This window comes from Siphateles boraxobius, unplaced genomic scaffold (genome assembly GCF_051911475.1).
Source record: "Siphateles boraxobius isolate OS27281-9 unplaced genomic scaffold, OSU_SipBor_1 6, whole genome shotgun sequence".
NCBI classification, from domain to species: Eukaryota; Metazoa; Chordata; class Actinopteri; order Cypriniformes; family Leuciscidae; genus Siphateles; species Siphateles boraxobius.
In genome coordinates this window covers 38,570,332-38,591,671 of record NW_027509186.1, presented here as the reverse complement: position 1 = coordinate 38,591,671, position 21,340 = coordinate 38,570,332, and the positions used below count along the sequence as shown (strand labels likewise).

The window sequence follows — 21,340 nt, the reverse complement described above, 5'->3', positions numbered from 1 at the left end:
AACAAAGCTTGACTTGTTCCCCCTTGTGTTGTATATACGAGTCAGTTCACTAGTTTAACAGCGTACGCTTCTGTTGTTGTACGTCACACGTCACATGACCAGCGTCACAACGTCACATGACCAGCATCGGCCAATAGTGAGCCTACGTGTGACGTAGCTCTACACAATTACACTAGTTTAACTGACTCGAGGCCCAAAGAGAAGGAAATGAATAGTTGAAATAAAGTCATTATTTGTGACCCGTCACAGAAACCAGGGACACAAGTCGGCAGCACAACTTTCGAGCAAAATGAGAAAGAAGAGTTTTTTTTCAAAATTGGTGATTTTCAATTTTTTGGAGAATCTGTTAATTGAAATCACGAAGAAGCCTCTCCATGTTTGAGATAGCAGTATTGGTATATTTAAAAGCTTACATTTTGAGGTTGAAATCGGCTTGTTTTCGGAGATTCTAGCATGCAGTAGGGGCGTGGCGTGTCATTGTCTGTGTGTATTTCCATACTGAATAACCCGGCGCTTTTGCCCCCGCCCTCCAAGTCAACCACATGGCTACTTATTATGCTGTGCTCTGGCCAGCTCTCTCTGATATCAAAATTCAATGAAGATGGATGCCGCAAAGATTGTCGCAGACGAGATGAACCGTCTGGCAGTTACACCGAAAATGTTTTCGCCGCACTTCGTGGGCTCGGGAAACTGAACCGGAGGTATGGGCGCAGCGCGCTCGCCCTCAGTGCTTCAATACGGCGGCTCGGCTCGCTGACAGCGGTGGCTGGCTGTTTCATATGTGACGGAGAATCGAAATAGAGGATGCAGTTAAGACCTTTGCTGCTGCGATGAAGGCCTGCCGTGCGTGTTTCTGAAATGTAAGTTAAGCTTCATTTGCTCTTTAGTCGTTATTTAAGATGCTGAACCTGCTGATGATATAATGTGCTTGCGGACATTTCATTTGTGTGTGTATACGCACATAAGAAAGTGAAATTTGCCTCCTACATAAACTTTAATATTGTTGACATTTTGGGCACACGAGCGTTGCGCACTATTTGCGCTATATGTAGGCCTATGGCTTATTGGTCTTTGTTTGTTGTTGTTGGTTTTGCGTTATATGTATATGGCATATTGGTCTTTGTGTGTTGTTGCTGGTTTTGCGTTATACTGTATGTATATGGCATATTGGCCTTTGTGTGTTGTTGCTGGTTTTGCGTTATATGCAGGCTATATGGCATATTGGTCTTTGTGTGTTGTTGCTGGTTTTGCGTTATATGTATATGGCATATTGGTCTTTATGTGTTGTTGCTGGTTTCGCGTTATATGCAGGCTATATGGCATTATTGGTCTTTGTGTGTTGTTGCTGGTACGTTGCAAATAGAGGGGCAGCACAATTGTTTTTCGCCTAGTGCGGCAGAAGTGCACTCATTCGAAGTGTAAAAAAAGCTGTAAAGCACATGGAGGAGCTTTACAGGGGGTATGGCTTATCTAAATGAGATGTAAATGAGCCCTATTGTCACTCCCAGCAGCAGAGACAGGTGAGAACTGCACAATCTTTAGCTCGTTTTCTCCTCTTTGAGCTTTTTTAAGTGCCTACTTTAAAATGGCCACAACTTCTCCAAATATTATCAGATTTCCACATGTTACACATCGTTGGAAAGCTTGGATATTACACTCTCAGAATCTATGAATAACTCAAAATGCCCCAGAACCGACTTGTGTCCCTAGTTTCCGTGACTGGTCACATTTATGTTTGTTTTTGCACACAAAAAGTATTCTCGACGCTTGATAAACTTAAGATTGAGCTACTGTAGTCATTTGGACTATTTTAACGATGTCTTTAATAACTTTTCGGGGCCTGCAAGTTTCAATCCCTGAAGAAGCCTATGGAGGAGTGATCCAGCTCTCAGATTTCATCAAAAATATCTTAATTCGTGTTCCGAAGATGAACGAAGGTCTTACGGGGTTGGAACAACATGAGGGTGAGTAAATACTGACAGAATTTGCATTTCCGGGTGAACTATCCCTTTAAGCTTGTATAGTGGATTTTAATGTCCATTATCAAAAGGTGGGTTGACACTTGTTTACCAACTCTCAAATTTAGGAGATATAGAGGAGATATGATTCAAGTATATAAACTTGTACAGGGAATATACGATGTAACAGTTGAACCTATCCTTCAGTTTTGGAATAATAGTTACTCGACACGAGGGAATTCGTTAAAACTCTAACCTAGAACATGCTTGTCTGAAAAGAGAAAGAACTTTTTTTACCACACTCCGTGTGGTAAAATCATGGAATGAGCTTCCAGAAGAAGTTGTGTGTTCCCCTTCTATTTATTCCTTTAAGAATAGGTTGGATGCAGTTTGCCTGTCAAAAGGTGTTATGTATGATTATAAAGCTTGCCAGTAACTTATGTAATTCATTTTACGTAATTTATTTAGGATTGTTAGGAAAACTTCAATTATGAAATTAATGTGTTTTTTTTTATAAATTAAAATGTGAATTTATATGTATATATATTTGTTTGTGTTTTTAGAGTCTGGAATAGAGGATTGTATTATCCTGTACAAGAAATCTTTTCAATAAATTTCAATACATTTATTTTCCATCAATAAAGCGAACGCTGTCCCGTTCCATAGAACAGCGCTCTAATGCTCTGGCCCTCCGGCCCTTTGGTGCTCCCGAGTATTTTTTGGTACAGAGTTATAAACATACATCTTATTCCATAGAAGGTAACAAACCCTATAGGTAGTTTTGGGTAAATATCTTATACCATGTGACTTCTCAGAATAGAATTGACATTCAGGGTCTTTTTACAGAAGGTCTTGCAGCTTTCAAAGTCACCTAGACAGAGTCCCCATTCAGAGGAAATAACTCATACAGGAAATAATTGTGTCCAAATATATAGCTAGATTACTTGTTTTCTAATAAAATCTTCTACAACATATAAAACACAAATTTTGTGTCATTCCACAGCAACACTAGTTTATTAGTTAACTAACTACACATTTACTTTATGTGAATCTAACAAAACATTTGCTCAGTGTGACACAGAACAATGCTTTTTAATATGATTCACTAGATTATGTGATTGGGTGAAACTCTTGTCACACTGAGTACAGTGGTACGGCTTCTCTCCAGTATGAACTCGCTCGTGTGATTTCAGAGATCCAGACCGAGTGAAACTCTTGTCACAATATGAACACTTGAAAGGTTTTTCTCCAGTATGAATTTGTTGGTGCTCTTTCAGATAGGCAGGTGCTGTAAAGCTTTTCCCACAGTCAAAGCACATATAATCTCTCACTTCATTGTGTGTTTTCTGGTGCTGTTTAAAACTGCCCAGCCTTGAAAAACTCTTTCCACAGAGAGAACACACATAAGGCTTCTCGTCTGAATGAACTTTCAGGTGATATTTTAGCCGTGATGATGAAATAAAATCTTTACCACACTGATCACAGTTAAATGGTTTTTCTCCAGAGTGAATGTGCAGATGATCACTGAGAGTTGATGAATGAGAAAAACTCTTTCCACACTGAGTGCATGTATACGGTTTCTCTCCAGTGTGAATTCTCATGTGTGTGTTAAGGTGACCTTTGTGTGTGAAACTCTTTCCACACTGAGTGCAGGTGTGCGTCTTTTTGGCTTTTGTTCTTTGAATTGTAAAGTTACGATGTTCCTCCTCGACTTCATTCAGTTCTCGTCTTTCCTCTTTCACTCTCACCTGGTCTAAAATACACAGAAATACAGTTTGAATCAGTTCAAGTGAACCCTTATTTAATAGCAGAAAGCAACAGAGATCAGATCTTTCACTTTTTGTTCTGTCATTCACTTGTTAATATAGTAAAAATATATTTGACAACTGCTATATACAAGGTTATGACCATTTAGATGCATTTCTCTATCATTTATCATCCATACACTGCTTATGAATTCACATCAACCAAAGCAGTCAACAATGATGAATCAAGAATGGACACCAACCTGTTTGTTCCTCAGTATCTTCATGTTTTATTCTGGATGGTTTTGGATCACTCATGTCTTCAATCTCCTCTTTAATAAAATCCATCTTTAACAGTCACACAGATTTCAGCTGCTACTCCTGGAGTTTGTCCTTCTCTTGTAGGATGATGGGAATATTCCCAGTATTTATTGGTGAATTGTTGTGGGAGAGGCTTCACTGCAGGTGTGAACTGTGATCACTGTGTTTTTATCCAATCTGCATTTAAAAAGTACAGGGCCATCATGTTTAACTGCTGCTGAAAAGCCTCTTTGTCTCCAAAAGTGCCCTGTTTTCAGCTCATTCATTATGGTGATGTCTGAGATTTTCAGTAAATTGCCACATTAAATTGTTTTATTGGTGTCAACGGGCTGAAACAAACTACAGCACCATCACCTTTAACTTCAGTTCTTGTCTTTTCTCTTTCACCTCCATCTGGTCTGAAATAAACACATTAAAACATATTAAGTTGTAAAAATGAGTTCCAGGAGGATAAATGTGAATGAAGAGCCAATTTTATATGTCAATAATGTGTATATTATTATTGTTTGATTAGAGTGGATTTAGCAGGTAATGACTGAAAGTATAATTTTTTTTTTAACTTTCTTTGAGAGGAAATTCTGATGTGTTTATATATTTCATTATCATTTCCTATGTTTTTTATGTATAATTTCTGTTCTGTTTCTATAATGGTTGCGCACAGTTTTGGAAGATTGAAATTGAACTGGTTTGTGCAAAGGAAATAAGGGAGAAACCGGTTTCTTACCATCTTGTCTCTCATTTCTGGATAAAACTTGTATTTAAACGATTCAGGTAAGGCAAGATAAAGTTTTAATATCATAGGATACAGGATCCAACACAAATCTTGTATATTTTTGTGTTTGATCAAACTCGCATATGTTTACGGATTTTTGACTGACTTCAGTGGCGAGTGAGAACCGATTTTTTCCAGCCACTATAGTAGGAGTGAAGTTAACGCCCCAGGTTACGTATGTAACCCTAGTTCCCTGAAGGAACGAGACGCTGCGTGAAACGTTGCGGGAACGCCTCTTGCGTTGTGCGTTATGAAGCACGTATGCACGTATGGAATCAGCCCAATGGCGAGACGGAACGTCACGAGTGACGTCATCGACCAGGAAACTATAAAGCACACCCCTGAACACAATGGCGACAGCTTCTGGAAAAAGTCTGAAGCAAGTCGATCAAGGGAATGCCGGGAGTATGGCAACGACACGCAGCGTCTTGTTCCTTCAGGGAACTAGGGTAACATACGTAACCCGGGACGTTCCCATTCAGGAACGTCGAGCTGCGTGAAACGCTGCGGGAACGCTAATACCCACGTCGCCATAAGAGCAAGTGACCGACTGGGTGAATCAAAGATTAAATTCAGCCGAAAGCACCTGCGCCCCAGGGGTGGAGCTGAGGTCTAGGTCATAAAACCTGACGAAAGTATGCGGTGAGGACCAGCCTGCCGCATCACAAAAAAGTCTCCTGGAGGGAGACTCCTGACAATAAGGCTTTGGAAGCCGCCATACTCCTGGTAGAGTGAGCTCGGACAGCCAAAGGTGAAGGCTGACCAACCGACTCATAGGCAAGTGAGATGGCCTCAACCACCCACTTGCTCATCCTCTGCTTAGACACTGGGGACCCCTTCTTAGGTGGTCCAAAACAAACGAACAGCTGTTCTGATTTTCTCCACAGGGCAGCTCTGTGGACGTAAGCATCTAAAGCCCGAACAGGGCAGAGCAGATTAAGTTTTTCCTGATCAGATGTTGTAAAAGGAGGAGGACAGAAGGCCTGCAGAACTATAGGTCTGGCCACATTGGTAGGAACCTTAGGGACATAACCTGGCCTGGGGTGGAGAAAAGCCTTCACCATCCCAGGTGAAAACTCCAAACACGAAGGAGCAACCGAGAGAGCCTGATATCTCCGATTCTCTTAAGAGAAGAAATGGCAAGGAGAAAAATAGTCTTCAAAGTAATAAACTTATCAGCAACTTCTTCAATAGGCTCAAAGGGAGCTAGGGAAAGACCTTCTAGGGCGATAGCTAAGTCCCATGCTGGCACCCTCGTGCGGACTACAGGCCTCAGCCTCAAAGTACCACGAAGTAAGCGAGTTATAAATGGGTGTCTCCCCAGAGAGACTCCACTGAAAGGGACATGGTAAGCAGCAAGTGCCGCCACATACACCTTTAGTGTGGAGGGGGATAGCCCTGAGGAGAAACGCTCCTGCAGGAACTCCAGCACTGCACCCACTGGGCAGTTAACTGGGTCCAACAGGTTTTCTCCACACCAAGAAGTGAAGAGCCTCCACTTCAAGGCATATAACCTCCTCGTGGAAGGAGCTCTGGAATGAAGGATGGTCTCAACAACCTCGGTTGAGAGACCAGCCCCTACGAGCTGGGCCCCCTCAGAGGCCAAGCCCATAGCTTCCACAACTCTGGGCGGGGGTGAAGTATCAACCCGCTCGCCTGAGAGAGAAGGTCCCTCCTGATCGGAATCTCCAGAGGAGAGCCGTCTAGAAGAGACACTAGGTCCGTGAACCATACTCGGGCCGGCCAAAACGGGGCTACCAATAATAGACTGACCCTGTCCCGGCGAACCCTCTCCAGAACTCCTGGGAGCAGAGCAATCGGGGGAAAGGCGTACAGGCGTGACCTCGGCCACGCCTGCACCATAGCGTCCAACCCCAGCGGGGCTGGATGACTGAGAGAAAACCACAGTGGACAGTGTGATGTATCCCTGGACGCAAATAGGTCTACCTCGGCACGACCATACTGCATCCAAAGGAGCTCCACCACCTCGGGGTGGAGTCTCCATTCCCCGGGCCTCGGCCCCTGCCTCGACAGGATGTCCGCTCCCCGATTTAAATATGGGGATAAATCACCCTCAATGAGAGAAGCTTCCCCTGGGACCATAGAAGGATCCAGCGAGCCAGATTGTATAACGGGCGAGAGTGCAGACCCCCCTGATGGTTTATGTAAGAGACCACCGATGTGTTGTCGGTTGCCGGACAAGAACATGATGACCTCTCAGGTCTGGCAGGAAGTGCTTCAGAGACTGAAACACTGCCAACATCTCTAGACAACTTATATGCCAAAATCGATGATGGTCCTGCCACAGACCCTGGGCTGGGCGACCACTCATGATCGCCCCCCAGCCTGTGAGGGAAGCATCTGTCGTTAGCGTTACACGACGACAAAGAGCTCCCAACACAGGTCCCTGGGACAGAAACCAAGGATCCCTCCACATGACCAGAGCACGGAGACAAAGTTACCCCTCCGTGTAACTTTGATCACGCGGAGGGGGTTTCCCCTCGGGGAGAACCCCTTGGTCCTGAGCCACCACTGTAATGGTCTCATGTACAGCAGGCCGCAGGGTATAACACTGGACGCTGCTGCCATTAGACCCAGCGGTCTCTGGAACTGCTTTACAGTGAGCAACTGGCCTAGCTTTACTCTTTTTACAGCTGAGAGAATAGAAGCGATGCGGGCAGGCGACAGGCGAGCCCGCACTGCCACAGAATCCCATAGTACCCCCAGAAAAGATGTTATCTGTGATGGAGATAGAACACTCTTTTTGGCATTCAGCCTCAACCCCAATTTTTTGATGTGTGCGAGGACGACACCCTGATGCCGAGCCGCTTGCTGCTGCGATTGAGCGAGAATCAACCGATCGTCTATGTAGTTCAGTATACGAACGCCCTGGAGCCGCAGCGGGACTAGCGCTGCGTCCATGCACTTCGTGAACGTCCGGGGAGATAAAGCTAGGCCAAACGGAAGAACACGATATTGGAACGCTTCGCCCCGAAAGCGAACCTCAGGAACTTCCTGTGTTGCGGAAGGATGGAGATGTGGAAGTATGCGTCCTTCAGATCTATCGTGACAAACCAGTCACGATAGATGCTTTAGCGTAAGCATCTTGAATTTGAGCTTGGCTACAGCACGATTTTAATAGGCGCAGATCTAAAATTGGACGCAACCCCCCATCCTTCTTTGGAACGATGAAATATCGGCTGTAATAACCTTGACTCCTCGCAGGAAGGAGGAACCCGTTCTATAGCCTCCTTTTGAAGGAGCGTTTTCACCTCTTGTTCCATTACCAGAACCTGCTCGGGGCCCACCACGGTGGGCAGGACCCCGTTGAATCGAGGAGGAGGAGATCTGAACTGAATGGCATAACCCCTTTCTATCGAATGCAGAACCCACTGAGATATTTTTGGAAGACTTTTCCACTCTGCCAGAAAATCTACTAAGGGTACCAGCCTCTCGAGGCTGGCCTCTGAAATATTTTGAGCAGCAGACACAGCGCCCTGTAACGGCGAACCGCCAGGAGACAACTGGTCTGACTGCTCTAAACCCCTCCTCAGAGGGGGCGAGCGTCCCTCGGGAAAGCGCTCGCTGGGCCCGTCTGCGCCCTGACACGAAGGCGGGGTTGGCAGAAGGGACCCCTGAGGGCACCGTGAGAGAACGGGCACCGTCTAAAGCGGTGAACACCTCCCTCTCACGGTGGGGACCACCCTCAGCATCCTGACACCAGTGGCGTCACGACTTCTTAGACGAAGCCTTCCTAGCCATAATGACTGTCCTCAGATCAGCCTTACCACTAGAAGGCTTCGCCTGAGACTGTCTGAGAACTGCTGAGGCGGGTCTCTTCCACGACCTTGACACCTCGGTGTGGAGATCGGGAAGAAACGGAAGGCACCGCCGTGGAGGCTGAACGCGGGAAGGCAAAAATCGTTCGTCAAGCTTGCTTTTAGAAACATATTCCTGCCTAACAGCTGGCCACTCAATGTTTAGTTTTGACACAACACGAGTGAGCACCTCCATAAGCTCCTCGTGTTCAGGGGAATGAGGTGACGAGTCCTCAACATCCCCTGTCTCAATACTGACAACATGCAGCTCCTCAGAACTGGATAGCTGCAGTATTGGTGCCTCAGCCTGGGGGGAAGAAACCGCAATGCGTGCTTCCACACCCGGAACTGAGGCACTGGAACTGGCAGGTAAAGGCTGAGATAAGCAGAGCCCGTATCAAACCCCGCTGACAGATCCATTTGCGATCCCCACGACAGGCGCCGCCGCTCTGCCTCGACAGAAGCGGGACCCGAGCCGTGGGGAGCGCGAACCGAACCACTCTCCTCGAAGAGTGATCGGCGGGAGCGGAGCGTTCTTGATGGAAAACGCTCGCAATGCTCACAATCAGCCCCCTCGAGAGCTGACTGGGCATGCTGCACTCCCAAACAAACAACACACAGATCGTGTGTATCCCCACCCGTGAGAAAACGAGTACAGGGGGAACACACTTTCTGTATTGGTGCTCGCTCGTCATACTGATATATGTGAATATATATATAGTTTTTTTAAGTGAAAAACTCCTGCCTAGCAATCACTAAGAACAGACAAAAACACAGGGACAGATTCACACACAGAGCGCTTGCTGAAGACAACAGAAGCTGTCGCCATTGTGTTCAGGGGTGTGCTTTATAGTTTCCTGGTCGATGACGTCACTCGTGACGTTCCGTCTCGCCATTGGGCTGATTCCATACGTGCTTCATGACGCACAACGCAAGAGGCGTTCCCGCAGCGTTTCACGCAGCTCGACGTTCCTGAAAGGGAACATAGGGAGTGAAGTTCACTCTACAATAAGTAAACTTCTCTTTTTCTTCAGAGATGAGTAATATTTTTGTTTTTAACGAGAGGATTAGCGAGTGATTCACGCATCATCATAGAGCATCATTTGGAAAATAACAAACTATTGCGGCTGAGATTCTCAGATGGCATTTGGATTACACACTCTGTGGACTTAAATATTGGACTTTGGTGAACTTTCACAATCTTTTTGGACGTTTTTGGGATATTATTGAACTTTTCTGCGTCATGGACCCACCATGTTTGCGCCTTCACTCAGCATCGCAAGAGGGCGATCTGATCTACTTTCATGAGGAATGCAATGTACGCTTTGAACACGAACATTGATTACTATATAAACAAAGGAATTGAATGCGGCCTCTAAAAGAGTGCTGAAGATCACTGTTAAAGCACAAGAGGAACACCTTAACCTGTTAATGGGAACTAGAAGATCCAAGCTGTGACATTTAATAAGGCCAATGAGAGAAATTGAATCTTTGCTAATGTTGACACTGTGTAATGCATACATGGTGAGTTTGCACAGTCCTTTATTTCATTCCAAGACATTAATAATGTCATGTGGGTGAAGGAGGGAACCCAAACGCAGACGATATGCGGACACACAGGATTTATTGAGGCACAAAACAGTAAGCAAAAATCCACGAGGGGGCAAAACAGGACAGAAGGGCAGTACACCTAGACTAAGACAGGAAAGAAACTAGGACTAGAAACTGACTGATAATGACAAGGTGAAGAAAACAAACAATTACACAAACTCACAATTCTTAATACGGGATTCAGACAAAGTACTCACAGGACTCTCACAAAGAGTAACACGCATTGGTTGACAATGTACCGACACTGGACAGCAAACACAAGGGGATTAAACAGGGAGAAACTAATAAGGGGAACAGGTGACACAGACTAGGTAATGACAAGTCGAAGATAACAATGGGGCGGGGTATCTAACGAGACAACACAAGCACATGGCCCAAACAACAGGCCATGCGCTAGTACACAGAACATGGCTCTGCCATGATCCTGCCACAAGACTAGGAAAATCAAGAACATGATGGCAGAATCATGGCAAATAATGCAACCAGATAACTTATGTCAGATGATGAGGCATATTTGGTTAAGTTACACTGGTTTAACTGGTTAACTGGAGCAGTTAAGCACTTTGTAGACAAGGTCAATGACTGGATTGAAAGAGTTAAACTCCAATACAAAGAGACACAAAGATACAATGCGATTCAGAGGTTGAATGTACTGACAGTGCCTCTGGTTATTTCTCCTTCACAAATGCCTCTCTCTTGTAAAAAATCTGGTAGTCAAGTGGCCTCAGGTGTTTCATCTACAGCTTCTTCTAGGCTGAAAATTGAAAATGAGAGGGCAGAGCTGTTGGCACGTATAATGCTTTTGAAGCAGAAAAAGGAGCTTGAGAGTGAGGAAGCTGAGCTCAAAGCAAAGAAGGACAAATTATAGCTCCAAACTGCTATTGCTGAAGCCCAACTTCAGGTTTTGTCCATGTATGAACCAGCTCGTAGTGCTTCTAATGCATTTGGTAGAGCGGCAACGGCTGCCACAATTGCAGAAAACCTCCGAGTAAAGTCAAAATTAAGTATGTGTTCTGAGTTTGTCACACCACAGAAAAATTTGTTATCTATTAGCCACCCAGCCAAATTTTAATGATAAAAAAAGCCGGCAAGTACATAAAATAAGCTATCTTAATCTTGAAAAAGTAGCAGTAGTCTCGGCTCTCAAACGCTGGGGGCGTGTCTGCTGACTGCGCTGAAACCACGCCTACTCGCGGGAAAGCTGCCGTCGCCATACTCAACTACAGCCGGAATGGATGCTCACACGGTGGGCAGACACTGCCGATGATGTCGGTGCGACGGGAGGATGAAGGCTGAGGCGGGAGATAGTCGGTTTGGCCCCATTCACCAGAGTAGTAATATGATACACTACCTGTCAATCAATCATTTGACAGGTGGGTGTATCTATCAAGACAGGTGGGTGTATCTATCCTTTGATCTTCCCCCGCCCCTTCCGGTTCATCCCCTTCTTGTCCCGCCCCTTGTCCCGCCCCTTCCTGTTACCTTTGACCTAGTTCCGCCCCTTCCAGTTACCTTTGACCTAGTTTCCGCCCCTTCCGGTTAAACTTTCTGTCAAAATGATGGATGATGACCTTTGATCTAGTTCCGCCCCTTGCGGTTACAGCTTCTGTCAAAATGATGGATGGTGACAGTTAGTTTGATCGTTTGAAGTTAGTTTGATCAAGAAAAGGGAGGTATTGGCCTTTGATGTTAACTTAAGATTTGATGTTACAGTTACAAAGTGATGTGACAGTTAGTTTGATCGTTTGAAGTTAGTTTGATCAAGAAAAAATGGGCGTATAGGATGTGAGACAGTTAGTTTGATCAAGAAAAAGGGGCGTATAGGATGTGTGACAGTTCGTTTCTGACCTATGTTCCGCCACTTGCGGTTACACTTTCTGTCAAAATGATGGATGTGTGACAGTTAGTTTGATCGTTTGAAGTTAGTTTGATCAAGAAAAAGGGGCGTATAGGATGTGTGACAGTTAGTTTGATCTTTTGAAGTTGGTGTTTTTGTCGCCGCATCCCCTACATATCCCAGAGCTTATCACGGCAGCTGTGTAAGTGATAAGAACAATTTTGGAAGTTTATCTGTTCTGTAAAAAGAATATAAAATAAACTCTAACTAAAACCTCACACAAAAAGTTAAAATCAATGTAGAACTATTCACTGAACCAAGCATTTCAGTTTAAATAAAATGGAGCCACAAAAAATTGCAAACAGTTAAAAATGTATTAGAGAGTTGAAGAAAAAAAAACATAAAGCTTATGTACAAATACATTCCCTCTGTTCAGTCAGTCTTTGTCCGTTCTCGTTAATGTTACGTTGTGGTTTGACCGATCTGCCTGTCTCACTGTGAGTTATCGTTATTAAAGTGTTTATATTCGAATCTTCAGCCTTCTTGTCTCCTTCAACCCACACGAACCCTGACAGAAGAACGGACCAAAATCATGAGCTGGGAGCTCGCGGGACAGATCACGGCTTTGGCTCTGGATAGCCATGATCTGTTCCACTACACCTGGGGTTTTATTCCTCTCGCTGCCTCCTGCTCGTTGGACGATGAAACGATTAAGGCGTGTTACCGGCTGGGGGCTAAAACTGTCGATCCGAGGGAGCTCCCAGATCTCTCCGGTCGGGACTGGAGAGAGGCACTCTGTCAGTTGTCTGGAGAGCTTCCTCCCGTGGAACGTCATGTCACCAGCCAGCAGCACCCCTCCACGCATTCAAGAGTCTTGTCCCGCCGAGACCGCTCAACCAGAGCCTTCACCGCTGGTCCGGTCCAGCACAGAGCTTCCTTCGCCGCTGGTCCCGTCCAGAACATAGCCCTCACCGCTGGTCCCGTCCAGCACAGAGCCCTCACCGCTGGTCCCGTCCAGCACAGAGCCTGCGCCAGAGCCCGTTGATCCTGCGCCAGAGCCCGTTGATCCTGTGCCAGAGCCCGTTGATCCTGCGCCAGAGCCCGTTGATCCTGCGCCAGAGCCCGTGGATCCTGCGCCAGAGCCCGTTGATCCTGTGCCAGAGCCCGTTGATCCTGCGCCAGAGCCCGTTGATCCTGCGCCAAAGCCCTCTTCGCCGCTGGTCCTGTCCAGCCCAGAGCCATCTTTGCCGCTGGTCCTGTCCAGCCCTGACACGCCTTCGCCGCTGGACTTCTCCTACCCGGAGCATCAGCCCGTTAACCTCCCCAACAAAATTTGCAATAAATCCACTCCTCCATGGCCACCCGAAGGGTCCTCGCCGCCATGGCCGCCCGAAGGGTCCTCACCGCCGTGGCCACCTGAAGGGTCCTCACCGCCATGGCCGCCCGAAGGGTCCTCACCGCCGTGGCCACCCGAAGGGTCTTCACAGGCAGGGCCGCCTGCACGTCCTGCTCCGCTCTGGCCGCCTGCACGTCCTGCTCCGCCCTGGCCGCCTGCACGTCCTGCTCCGCCCTGGCCACCCGAGGGGTGGTCTCCTACTCTGCCATGGCCCCCTGACTAGTCTGCTCCGCCATGGCCTCCTGGACCATCCTGGAGTCCGTCCATCTGCACCTGGTCCGCCTTCCCGTCACGGACTCCAGGATGCCCACCCTGTAATGTCACAGTCCTCGTCTGCACCAGTCAGTCTTCGTCTTCACTACACTCACCAGAATCCTCCTTGTCTCCACACCTGAACTCACTCCCTCACTCAGAACTGCTTTTGAAATTACGATTTTATTATTATACAGATGTAAAGTCATTCTGTTGGATAATATTTGTTCCTTAGTGTAAAATGGAAATGCATGGTAATTTTATTTTATAAATATAAACAAATATCTATTAATAACTGTAGCATTAATAATAGGCTATAAAATAGGCTAATATAATATTAATAGGCTAATATAAAATTGATAGGCTAATATAAAATTTTGCGTAGTCCCTGTTCTTCGGGATTTGAACCCGTGACATCTAAATGATGGAAACATAAGTTTGACCAAGCGCCCATGAATTTGCTCACTGAGACAATGCCAAACATTAGTTTCTCCAGTGTTCGTTACTCCTGTGTTCGTTCACATGAGCGAGAAGCGCTCTTCATTCGTCTCATTCCTCAATAGAATAGTACAAATAATCAGCTTCATTGCATCTAATTTATTTTTGTTTGTTATTTTTGTTATTAATTTTTTCTGTTTTTGTTTTTTTTTTGTTATTGCGCTGCTCCCCCGGGGAATAGGCTTATTTCACCCGACGTCTAGGCCTATAGGCTATATTGTTCTCGTCTCTGTTCTTAACTTTTCATTCTATTTTTCTGTCCTAAAAAGTTTCTATTATTTTTACCATTGTAGTATTTCATCCTTACTGTTAATTAGCATTAACTCCACTTACATTTCAAAATGCGATATACCTTTGCGCCACCTGGCGGTCATTTCGACAATGACTTTGAAAAGCGACTGGTTTATTTTTGCCGCGGTGGTTGGCATGGTGGTGGCTGGCATTCTGGTTGTCCACCTACTGTATGAATTGATCAACCATATCTCTCAGCACGTCATTGACAAGTGCCAGAAAGACCGCTGGGGAGTTGGACAGGCCGAACGGCATGACCAAGTATTCAAAGTGCCCCCTGTGGGTATTAAACGCGGTCTTCTATTCATCACCCTTCCTTATGCTGACCAAATGATAAGTGTTACGTAAATCCAATTTTGTGAAGACGGATGCTCCCTGTATCCGCTCGAAGGCTGAAGACATCAACGGTAAAGGATAGGTATTCTTTACCGTGATGTTGTTCAACCCCAGGTAATCAATACACGGTCACAGAGACCCATCTTTCTTCTCCACAAAAAGAACCCCGCCCCTGCTGGAGATGAGGATTGGCGAATGAACCCGGATGCTAAAGAATCAGAAATATATCCCTCCATAGCCTCTCTTTCTGGAACAGAAAGTGAATATAACTTGCCTTTAGGCGGAGACTCACCTGGCAAAAGTCTATGGCACAGTCATGGGGACGATGCAGAGGAAGAGATGCAGCACAAGACTTACTGAACACCTCCTTTAGGTCCAAGTACTCCTCGGACACGTTAGACAAATTCACTGCCTCCTCCTGAAACACAGAAACAGGCACAGACGAACAAGCAGACACTAGACATGACTCATGACACATATTGCTCCAGGCAGACATGGAATTGTGACCCGTAGATTCTGGGGTTGTGTTGAGTGAGCCTGGGGTGACCGAGTACAATGGGTCCAAAGGGTGAGTCCATGAGGAGAAAGGTTATAGTCTCGTTGTGGTTGCCAGATGTGATGAGTGTGATGGACTCAGTGATGTGTGAAATGTTGGGAAGTTCTAGACCATTGAGAGTGTTGACGGATATCTTGTGCGTGAGTGGGGAAACAGGAATCTGAAGTAGGTGAGCCAGTCTTGAGTCAATAAAATTACCTTCAGCCCCAGAGTCCAGTAATGCCTTGGTGTCATGTGTGTGGGTTGCACATCTCAGTCTTACCGGGAGTAATGTAGATGATGAGGTCTTCTCGGCGGAGATCCCACCCGATAGTAGCCTTATAGTTACTACTGGGATTGGTCTTTTATCGGGCAGGAGTGGATGAAGTGGCCCGCTTTACCACATTACAATCAGAGTCCTTGGGATCTCCGCCTTTCTCTCTCCTCCCGGGAAAGCCGAGCTCTACCCACCTGTATGGGCTCGTGATCGAAGATGGGGCTGACCGTGTCCCTGCCACTGGCACGTGAGTCCTCCGCGCCGCCATACTGGCGATTCTGACGAAAGCGGCTCATTCTGCTCAACCGATCATCCATTCTAGTCGCCAGCTTCAATCTGGGAGGAAGATCCAACATGTAAATTTCTTTCTGGACACGGTCTGCCAGCCTATGCAGGAACCTGTCCCACTGCGCCTCCTCGTTCCATTGGCACTTTGCGGCCAAGGTGCGGAACTGGATGGAATATTCCGACACCGAGCGATCTCCATCTCCTTGGAGAACGCCTGGAACGAGGCGCAGCATGGATTCTTGTTCTCCCAAAACCGTTCCCCAAAGAGCCACCTTTCCCGACAATAATGTGAGCACAAACGCTACCTTCGATTGTTCTTGACAGAATGTCTGTGGCTGTAATGAGAAATACATAGAGCATCTTGTAAGGGAGGCTCTGCAATATTCAGGCTCACCTGAATATCCCTTTGGAATGGGTAAGCGTGGCTCGTGCTGGAAATGCGGTTCTGGCGGGGTGGGCTGAACGGGCGGTGTGGGTGGCGCAGCAGGACCCCTCAGATGTTGGAGCTGATGGTTGAGCTCGGACACCTGCGCCACAAGAGCTTGGACCGCCCGAACTGTGTTGGCGTTACTTTCCTCTTGTTGGTCCATCCATGTGACACTGCGAGAAAGAAACTCATCCAAACTGACCGAACTTGCTGCATCCATGATTGGTCAGATCGTTCTGTAATGTATAGAGAACAAGCAAACGTAGAAACACCAGGTCAGACGAACACAAACACAGATGTAACGTGGCGCAGGGATTTTGACAGGCAACCAGGTGATGGTGTGTGGTGGTCCAGTGCGGTAATGCAGGAATCCAGACAGAAGACGACGACGAAGAACAAGAAGAATATCCACAATAATCCAAACAACAAGCACGGGAACGGGAACAGGACCAGGACCAGGAACAGGACCAGGAACACACACTGGGGAAACCACAACGATCTGACAACATGAGACACCAGTTACTGAACATATAAAGGGAACAAACAAGTGGTAACAGCTGGCGCCGCTAACCAGTGGTGGTCAGCGGCCACGCCCACAGACACACACACACACACACACCAATACACGAGAGAAAGTGAATTCATGAACCGTGACAATACCATTGTGCATCTGGATTGAGAATATTCAAAAGTATTTTTGGTTCAACAATCTGTCCTTTATGTGAATACCAAATATCTATTTTGGCCCCCCTCTGGTGCCATTTAGATTGTTGACAAGGGGCTGTTTGTGATTGAATTTCAATAACTTTGTGTAAGTCAATAAACTTTCTAATCACTAGATATATATTTTAATTAATCAATAGCATATTGAATCAAATCATAATCTCATAAATTAAAATTGACATTGAATGTTTATTAATACCCAATGTTAATACTTGCTTTAATTTCAACTGTAGCCTTAAATTAATTAGGTATACTCCTGTATTGACTTTTTTGTTCCCATTAGGATTTATTTGAACTTGTGTCTTTTTAGTTCTATTTTTATTTTCGTCATGGATTGTCTTAATTCCACTGTACTATTAGTCGTTATCATTATTTTAGTTTCTTTTCTAATTTGTCATTATCATCGTTTCTATGTTGCTTTGATAATTTTTTTCTCCTCAATCTTTTTTTTTCTGGTGGGGTTATTATTAAGTTGCTACTAAGTCTATTCAAGGGCTGAACATTCAATCGTAGGAAAGTTTGGTTGATGTTGCTTATTGTTTGAACTTGTACTCATCTCTGTTGATTCTCTCTTCTTTGCACAGCTCCTCTCATTCCTTTGTTTCTGGTCAAGTTTGTCTTCTTTTTCCATTCATGATTTGATCATTCTGTTAGCCATCTTGTCAACTTTATATCTTTCACCAGGATGACTCTTTGCAATTTGTTGCAATGGACTTTTTTCTCTCATTGTCAGCATGTCCTTGATCCCTCACTTCCTGTTGTGGGGGGTTGCTGAAGTCAGTTGGTGTATTTTAAGTTGAGAGGCATGGACTCAAATGTCACTGTTGATCATTGCACACGCTTCTTCCGAAATTGCTAAGCACAGTCACTGGTTCTTTTTGTTAAACTCGTCCCAGAAACCTTCCTGGAATTGAGCTGCTGCTATCTGTGAATTAAAGCTTAATTATTTTTGGTAGTGACAACAACATGTGATTTCAATCATCTGCTCATCTGTCCCATTGTCCTTCTTGTGTTCCCTGTAGAATGATCATGTGGGCTGAGTGGTGTCCTTTCTGCTTTCATTAACAGCAGGACTTTAATCCATATATTCTCGTTTGTTTTTCATACAGTTTGGCTTGTTTACATCATAATTGCAATTTCTTTTACAATTTTCTCATAATAAATTTCCAATGTACTTTTTACAATTAGTCAATTCAACTCAGTTATCTCATTGTTTTGAGTTCCACTATCAGCACACTATTTATCAGGCATCTTGGACAACACTCAACCCACTTTGTTACAAGACACATGTTACTAGACAATATTTCATACTTTTGACAAAGATTCAGCTCCATCATGATATGCTGAAAAGAAAGTCAGATGTGTTATGCGCTGCGCAAATGTGGCACTGGTTTTTCTCTTTTTATTTTTCTCTATTCATTCTTTGTTTTTTCTCCTATTGCCACTACAGTTCCGACCAGGAAATTTAACCAAATCCATCCATGGTCATTATTTTATTGGGCAGAATTTGCCCTGTGGGCCCACATATTTAATTTTTAAATACAGCTGTATTGGCGAAATAATTGATTTGCCTTTCAAACACCATCTCTCACTCCATTCATACTCAGTCGCTCTCACACTGGCCAGAATACATTCTTGTGCTTCAGCTAAATGCGGCATCTTATAATTTTAGCCACAAGGTCTGATCAGGTCAGCACAACTAAACATTATTGAGAAATGTCAATGATCATAAGGTTTCTAATAGATTCAATATTTTAGAATAATAGGCCAGCCAATTGTAATTTTTATCTAATTTTATCAAATCTAATTTTTCCTATTCTTTATGTTTTTGCTCATGAGCTGCTTTAAGAAATTGGAGATCTCTGGATAATCTTGGATCCATGGCCAACAACATTTCCATCTCATTATCCCAGTTTTGACAGCATTTGTGATTTCATAATTTTGGACTTTTTGGAGTAACTTTTTCTCCAATCTATCTCTGGAAAATTACCAAGACAAAATGGAGTGACCAGTATCATTGTTTTGCCAACAATAATAATTATTCTTTGACATTTTGTGTCTATCTTTTTCTTTGCTACAGAATATTTTTTCTAATGCTTTTAGCCCTATAGTTGTTTCATATAATAGCCCTCACTATACCAAATCCAGCCTCAGTTTTAACTGTGTATTTTCTTTCTTTTTTTTTTATAGGGCTGGACTTGAACCTACTGAAAAAGCAGAGAGGGTTAGTTTAGCAGAGAATATAAAGAAGTGCTTATGAGACCAGTGAATACTTAGGATGAATAAAGTTAAGCAATCTCTACAGAGTGATCATTGGAGTTGCCGCACCTGTGGTGCCCGTAAGGGAAGGATGTCAGTCAGTTCTTCTGTTTTTAGATCATTCGTCTGTTGAAGCTTCTCGGCTGTCGCTCTGCATGTGTCGTCAGCTCAGCTGTCACTCAAAGGCCTGGTGTCGTAAAGTTGAATATAGGCTCTGTTGTTTTTCTGCCTCTTTTCAGTTTGGGCTTTTGATAGATTCTGTCACAGTTTTGCATCTCAGGATTTTCCTCTTTGTCCTCAGGAAAAAGTCTCTAGTGAAAGTTTCACCTTTTTTCAGCATTAAATCAGTCTTTCTCCAAGCTGAGCTTCAGAAGGGGAGCTGAACGCCCCTCACCACTCTCTCTTCTTTCTGCAGTCGTGTCTTTGCCCTTTCACCTCTTGTTGCTTCCATTCGACACTGAAGCCATCTGAAATTTTAACACTCAGAGATTTGCATGAATCAAATTAACATTTTATAAATACTCGTTCCTGAGCTATTAGCTCTTTATCTAAATTCCACTTTTTAACCATCTTTACACTAGTTCTTTTATATTATATAATAATCAAAAAGTTGGTAGAGCCACCAAAAATAAAGTGTACAAAGTGAAATAATATGAAGTGGCATTTTGGGGAAACAGAAACAACAGTAAATACACAATACTAACATGAATTATTAATGAAACATGAAAACTTCTTCTGATGAATAGAATGAACATCATTCCTGCATGCAAATCCTTCCCAGTTAACACACGACCAGTTACATAATTTATTGGTACTTTTTGGTAATTTCATGACTTACTAATTGACAACATAACTACGACACTCCATGCTAGTCATTTATTCATTTATTATCATTTTTAATGACATGATATACGTAAACATACATACATTTCCTGTTCACATACATTTTTCTTCCTGTGCCCCCTCACACTACAAATGAGAAAAAACATGTTGCATTCCTTTGCAATATCTACTACAGATCAATGAGAATCAATTTTTTCCATTGCACAAGACAGGAAAGTGTGTATTCCTAAGGTGAGAGACTTTTTATTTCATAAGTTACGAAAATAACATTAGAATAATGAAATTGACATATAGTTTCACAACATCTCAGACTGCAGATACTGAATAAGGACACGTTTTTCTCAGGGGGTCTTTTTCTTAAAATGAGTCTGACAGAAGTCTCAATAGCTTTCATTCACATCTTTCAGAATTAAGTTTGCTGTTGTTTCTTTGACTGCAAACTCGACCCACCAGTTGAGAAACACTGAACTAGATGATACTGTGCTTTTGGAAGCGACTCCATATTTTGTTCATCTCACACCATTTACTAGAATGTATTTGACATGAAAATGAATTATTGCTCATTGTGACGACTTCTTACGACATAACTTCATGTGAGTCAGAAGGCTTCTTTTCTGTTTAAAGCTCTTCTCACACTGAGTACAGACGTACGGCTTCTCTCCAGTATGAACTCGCTCGTGTGATTTCAGAGATCCAGAACGAGTGAAACTCTTGTCACAATATGAGCACTTGTAAGGTTTTTCTCCAGTATGAATTCTTTGGTGCTGTTTCAGATAGGCAGATGCAGTAAAGCTTTTCCCACAGTCAAAGCACATATAATCTCTCACTTCATTGTGTGTTTTCTGGTGCAGTTTCAAATGGTCCAGCCGTGAAAAACTCTTTCCACAGAGAGAACACACATAAGACTTCTCACCTGAATGAACTTTCAGGTGTTGTTTTAGTTGTGATGACAAATTAAAACCTTTACCACACTGATCACATTTAAATGCTTTTTCTCCAGAGTGCATGAGTAGATGATTACGGAGAGCTGATGCATCAGTAAAACTCTTTCCACACTGAGTGCATGTATACGGTTTCTCTCCAGTGTGAATTCTCATGTGTGTGTTAAGGTTTCCTTTCTGTGAGAAACTCTTTCCACACTGAGTGCAGGTGT

The 21,340-nt window shown here is 44.2% G+C and overlaps 1 protein-coding gene and 1 long non-coding RNA gene across 2 annotated transcripts in view; both read right to left on the bottom strand.

Annotated features, from left to right (window-relative positions):
- Window positions 1-21,340, bottom strand: part of LOC143715731 (uncharacterized) — a 436,623-nt gene that overhangs the window by 315,438 nt on the left and 99,845 nt on the right. The window lies entirely within an intron of this gene.
- The window catches only part of LOC143715444 (uncharacterized), a 261,819-nt gene continuing 243,439 nt past the window's right edge, over window positions 2,961-21,340 (bottom strand). Inside the window, exon 2 of the mRNA XM_077207255.1 lies at window positions 2,961-3,711. Within this exon, the coding sequence (XP_077063370.1) occupies window positions 3,026-3,711 (686 nt within the window). The 3' untranslated portion in view covers window positions 2,961-3,025. The remainder of the gene's footprint in view (window positions 3,712-21,340) is intronic.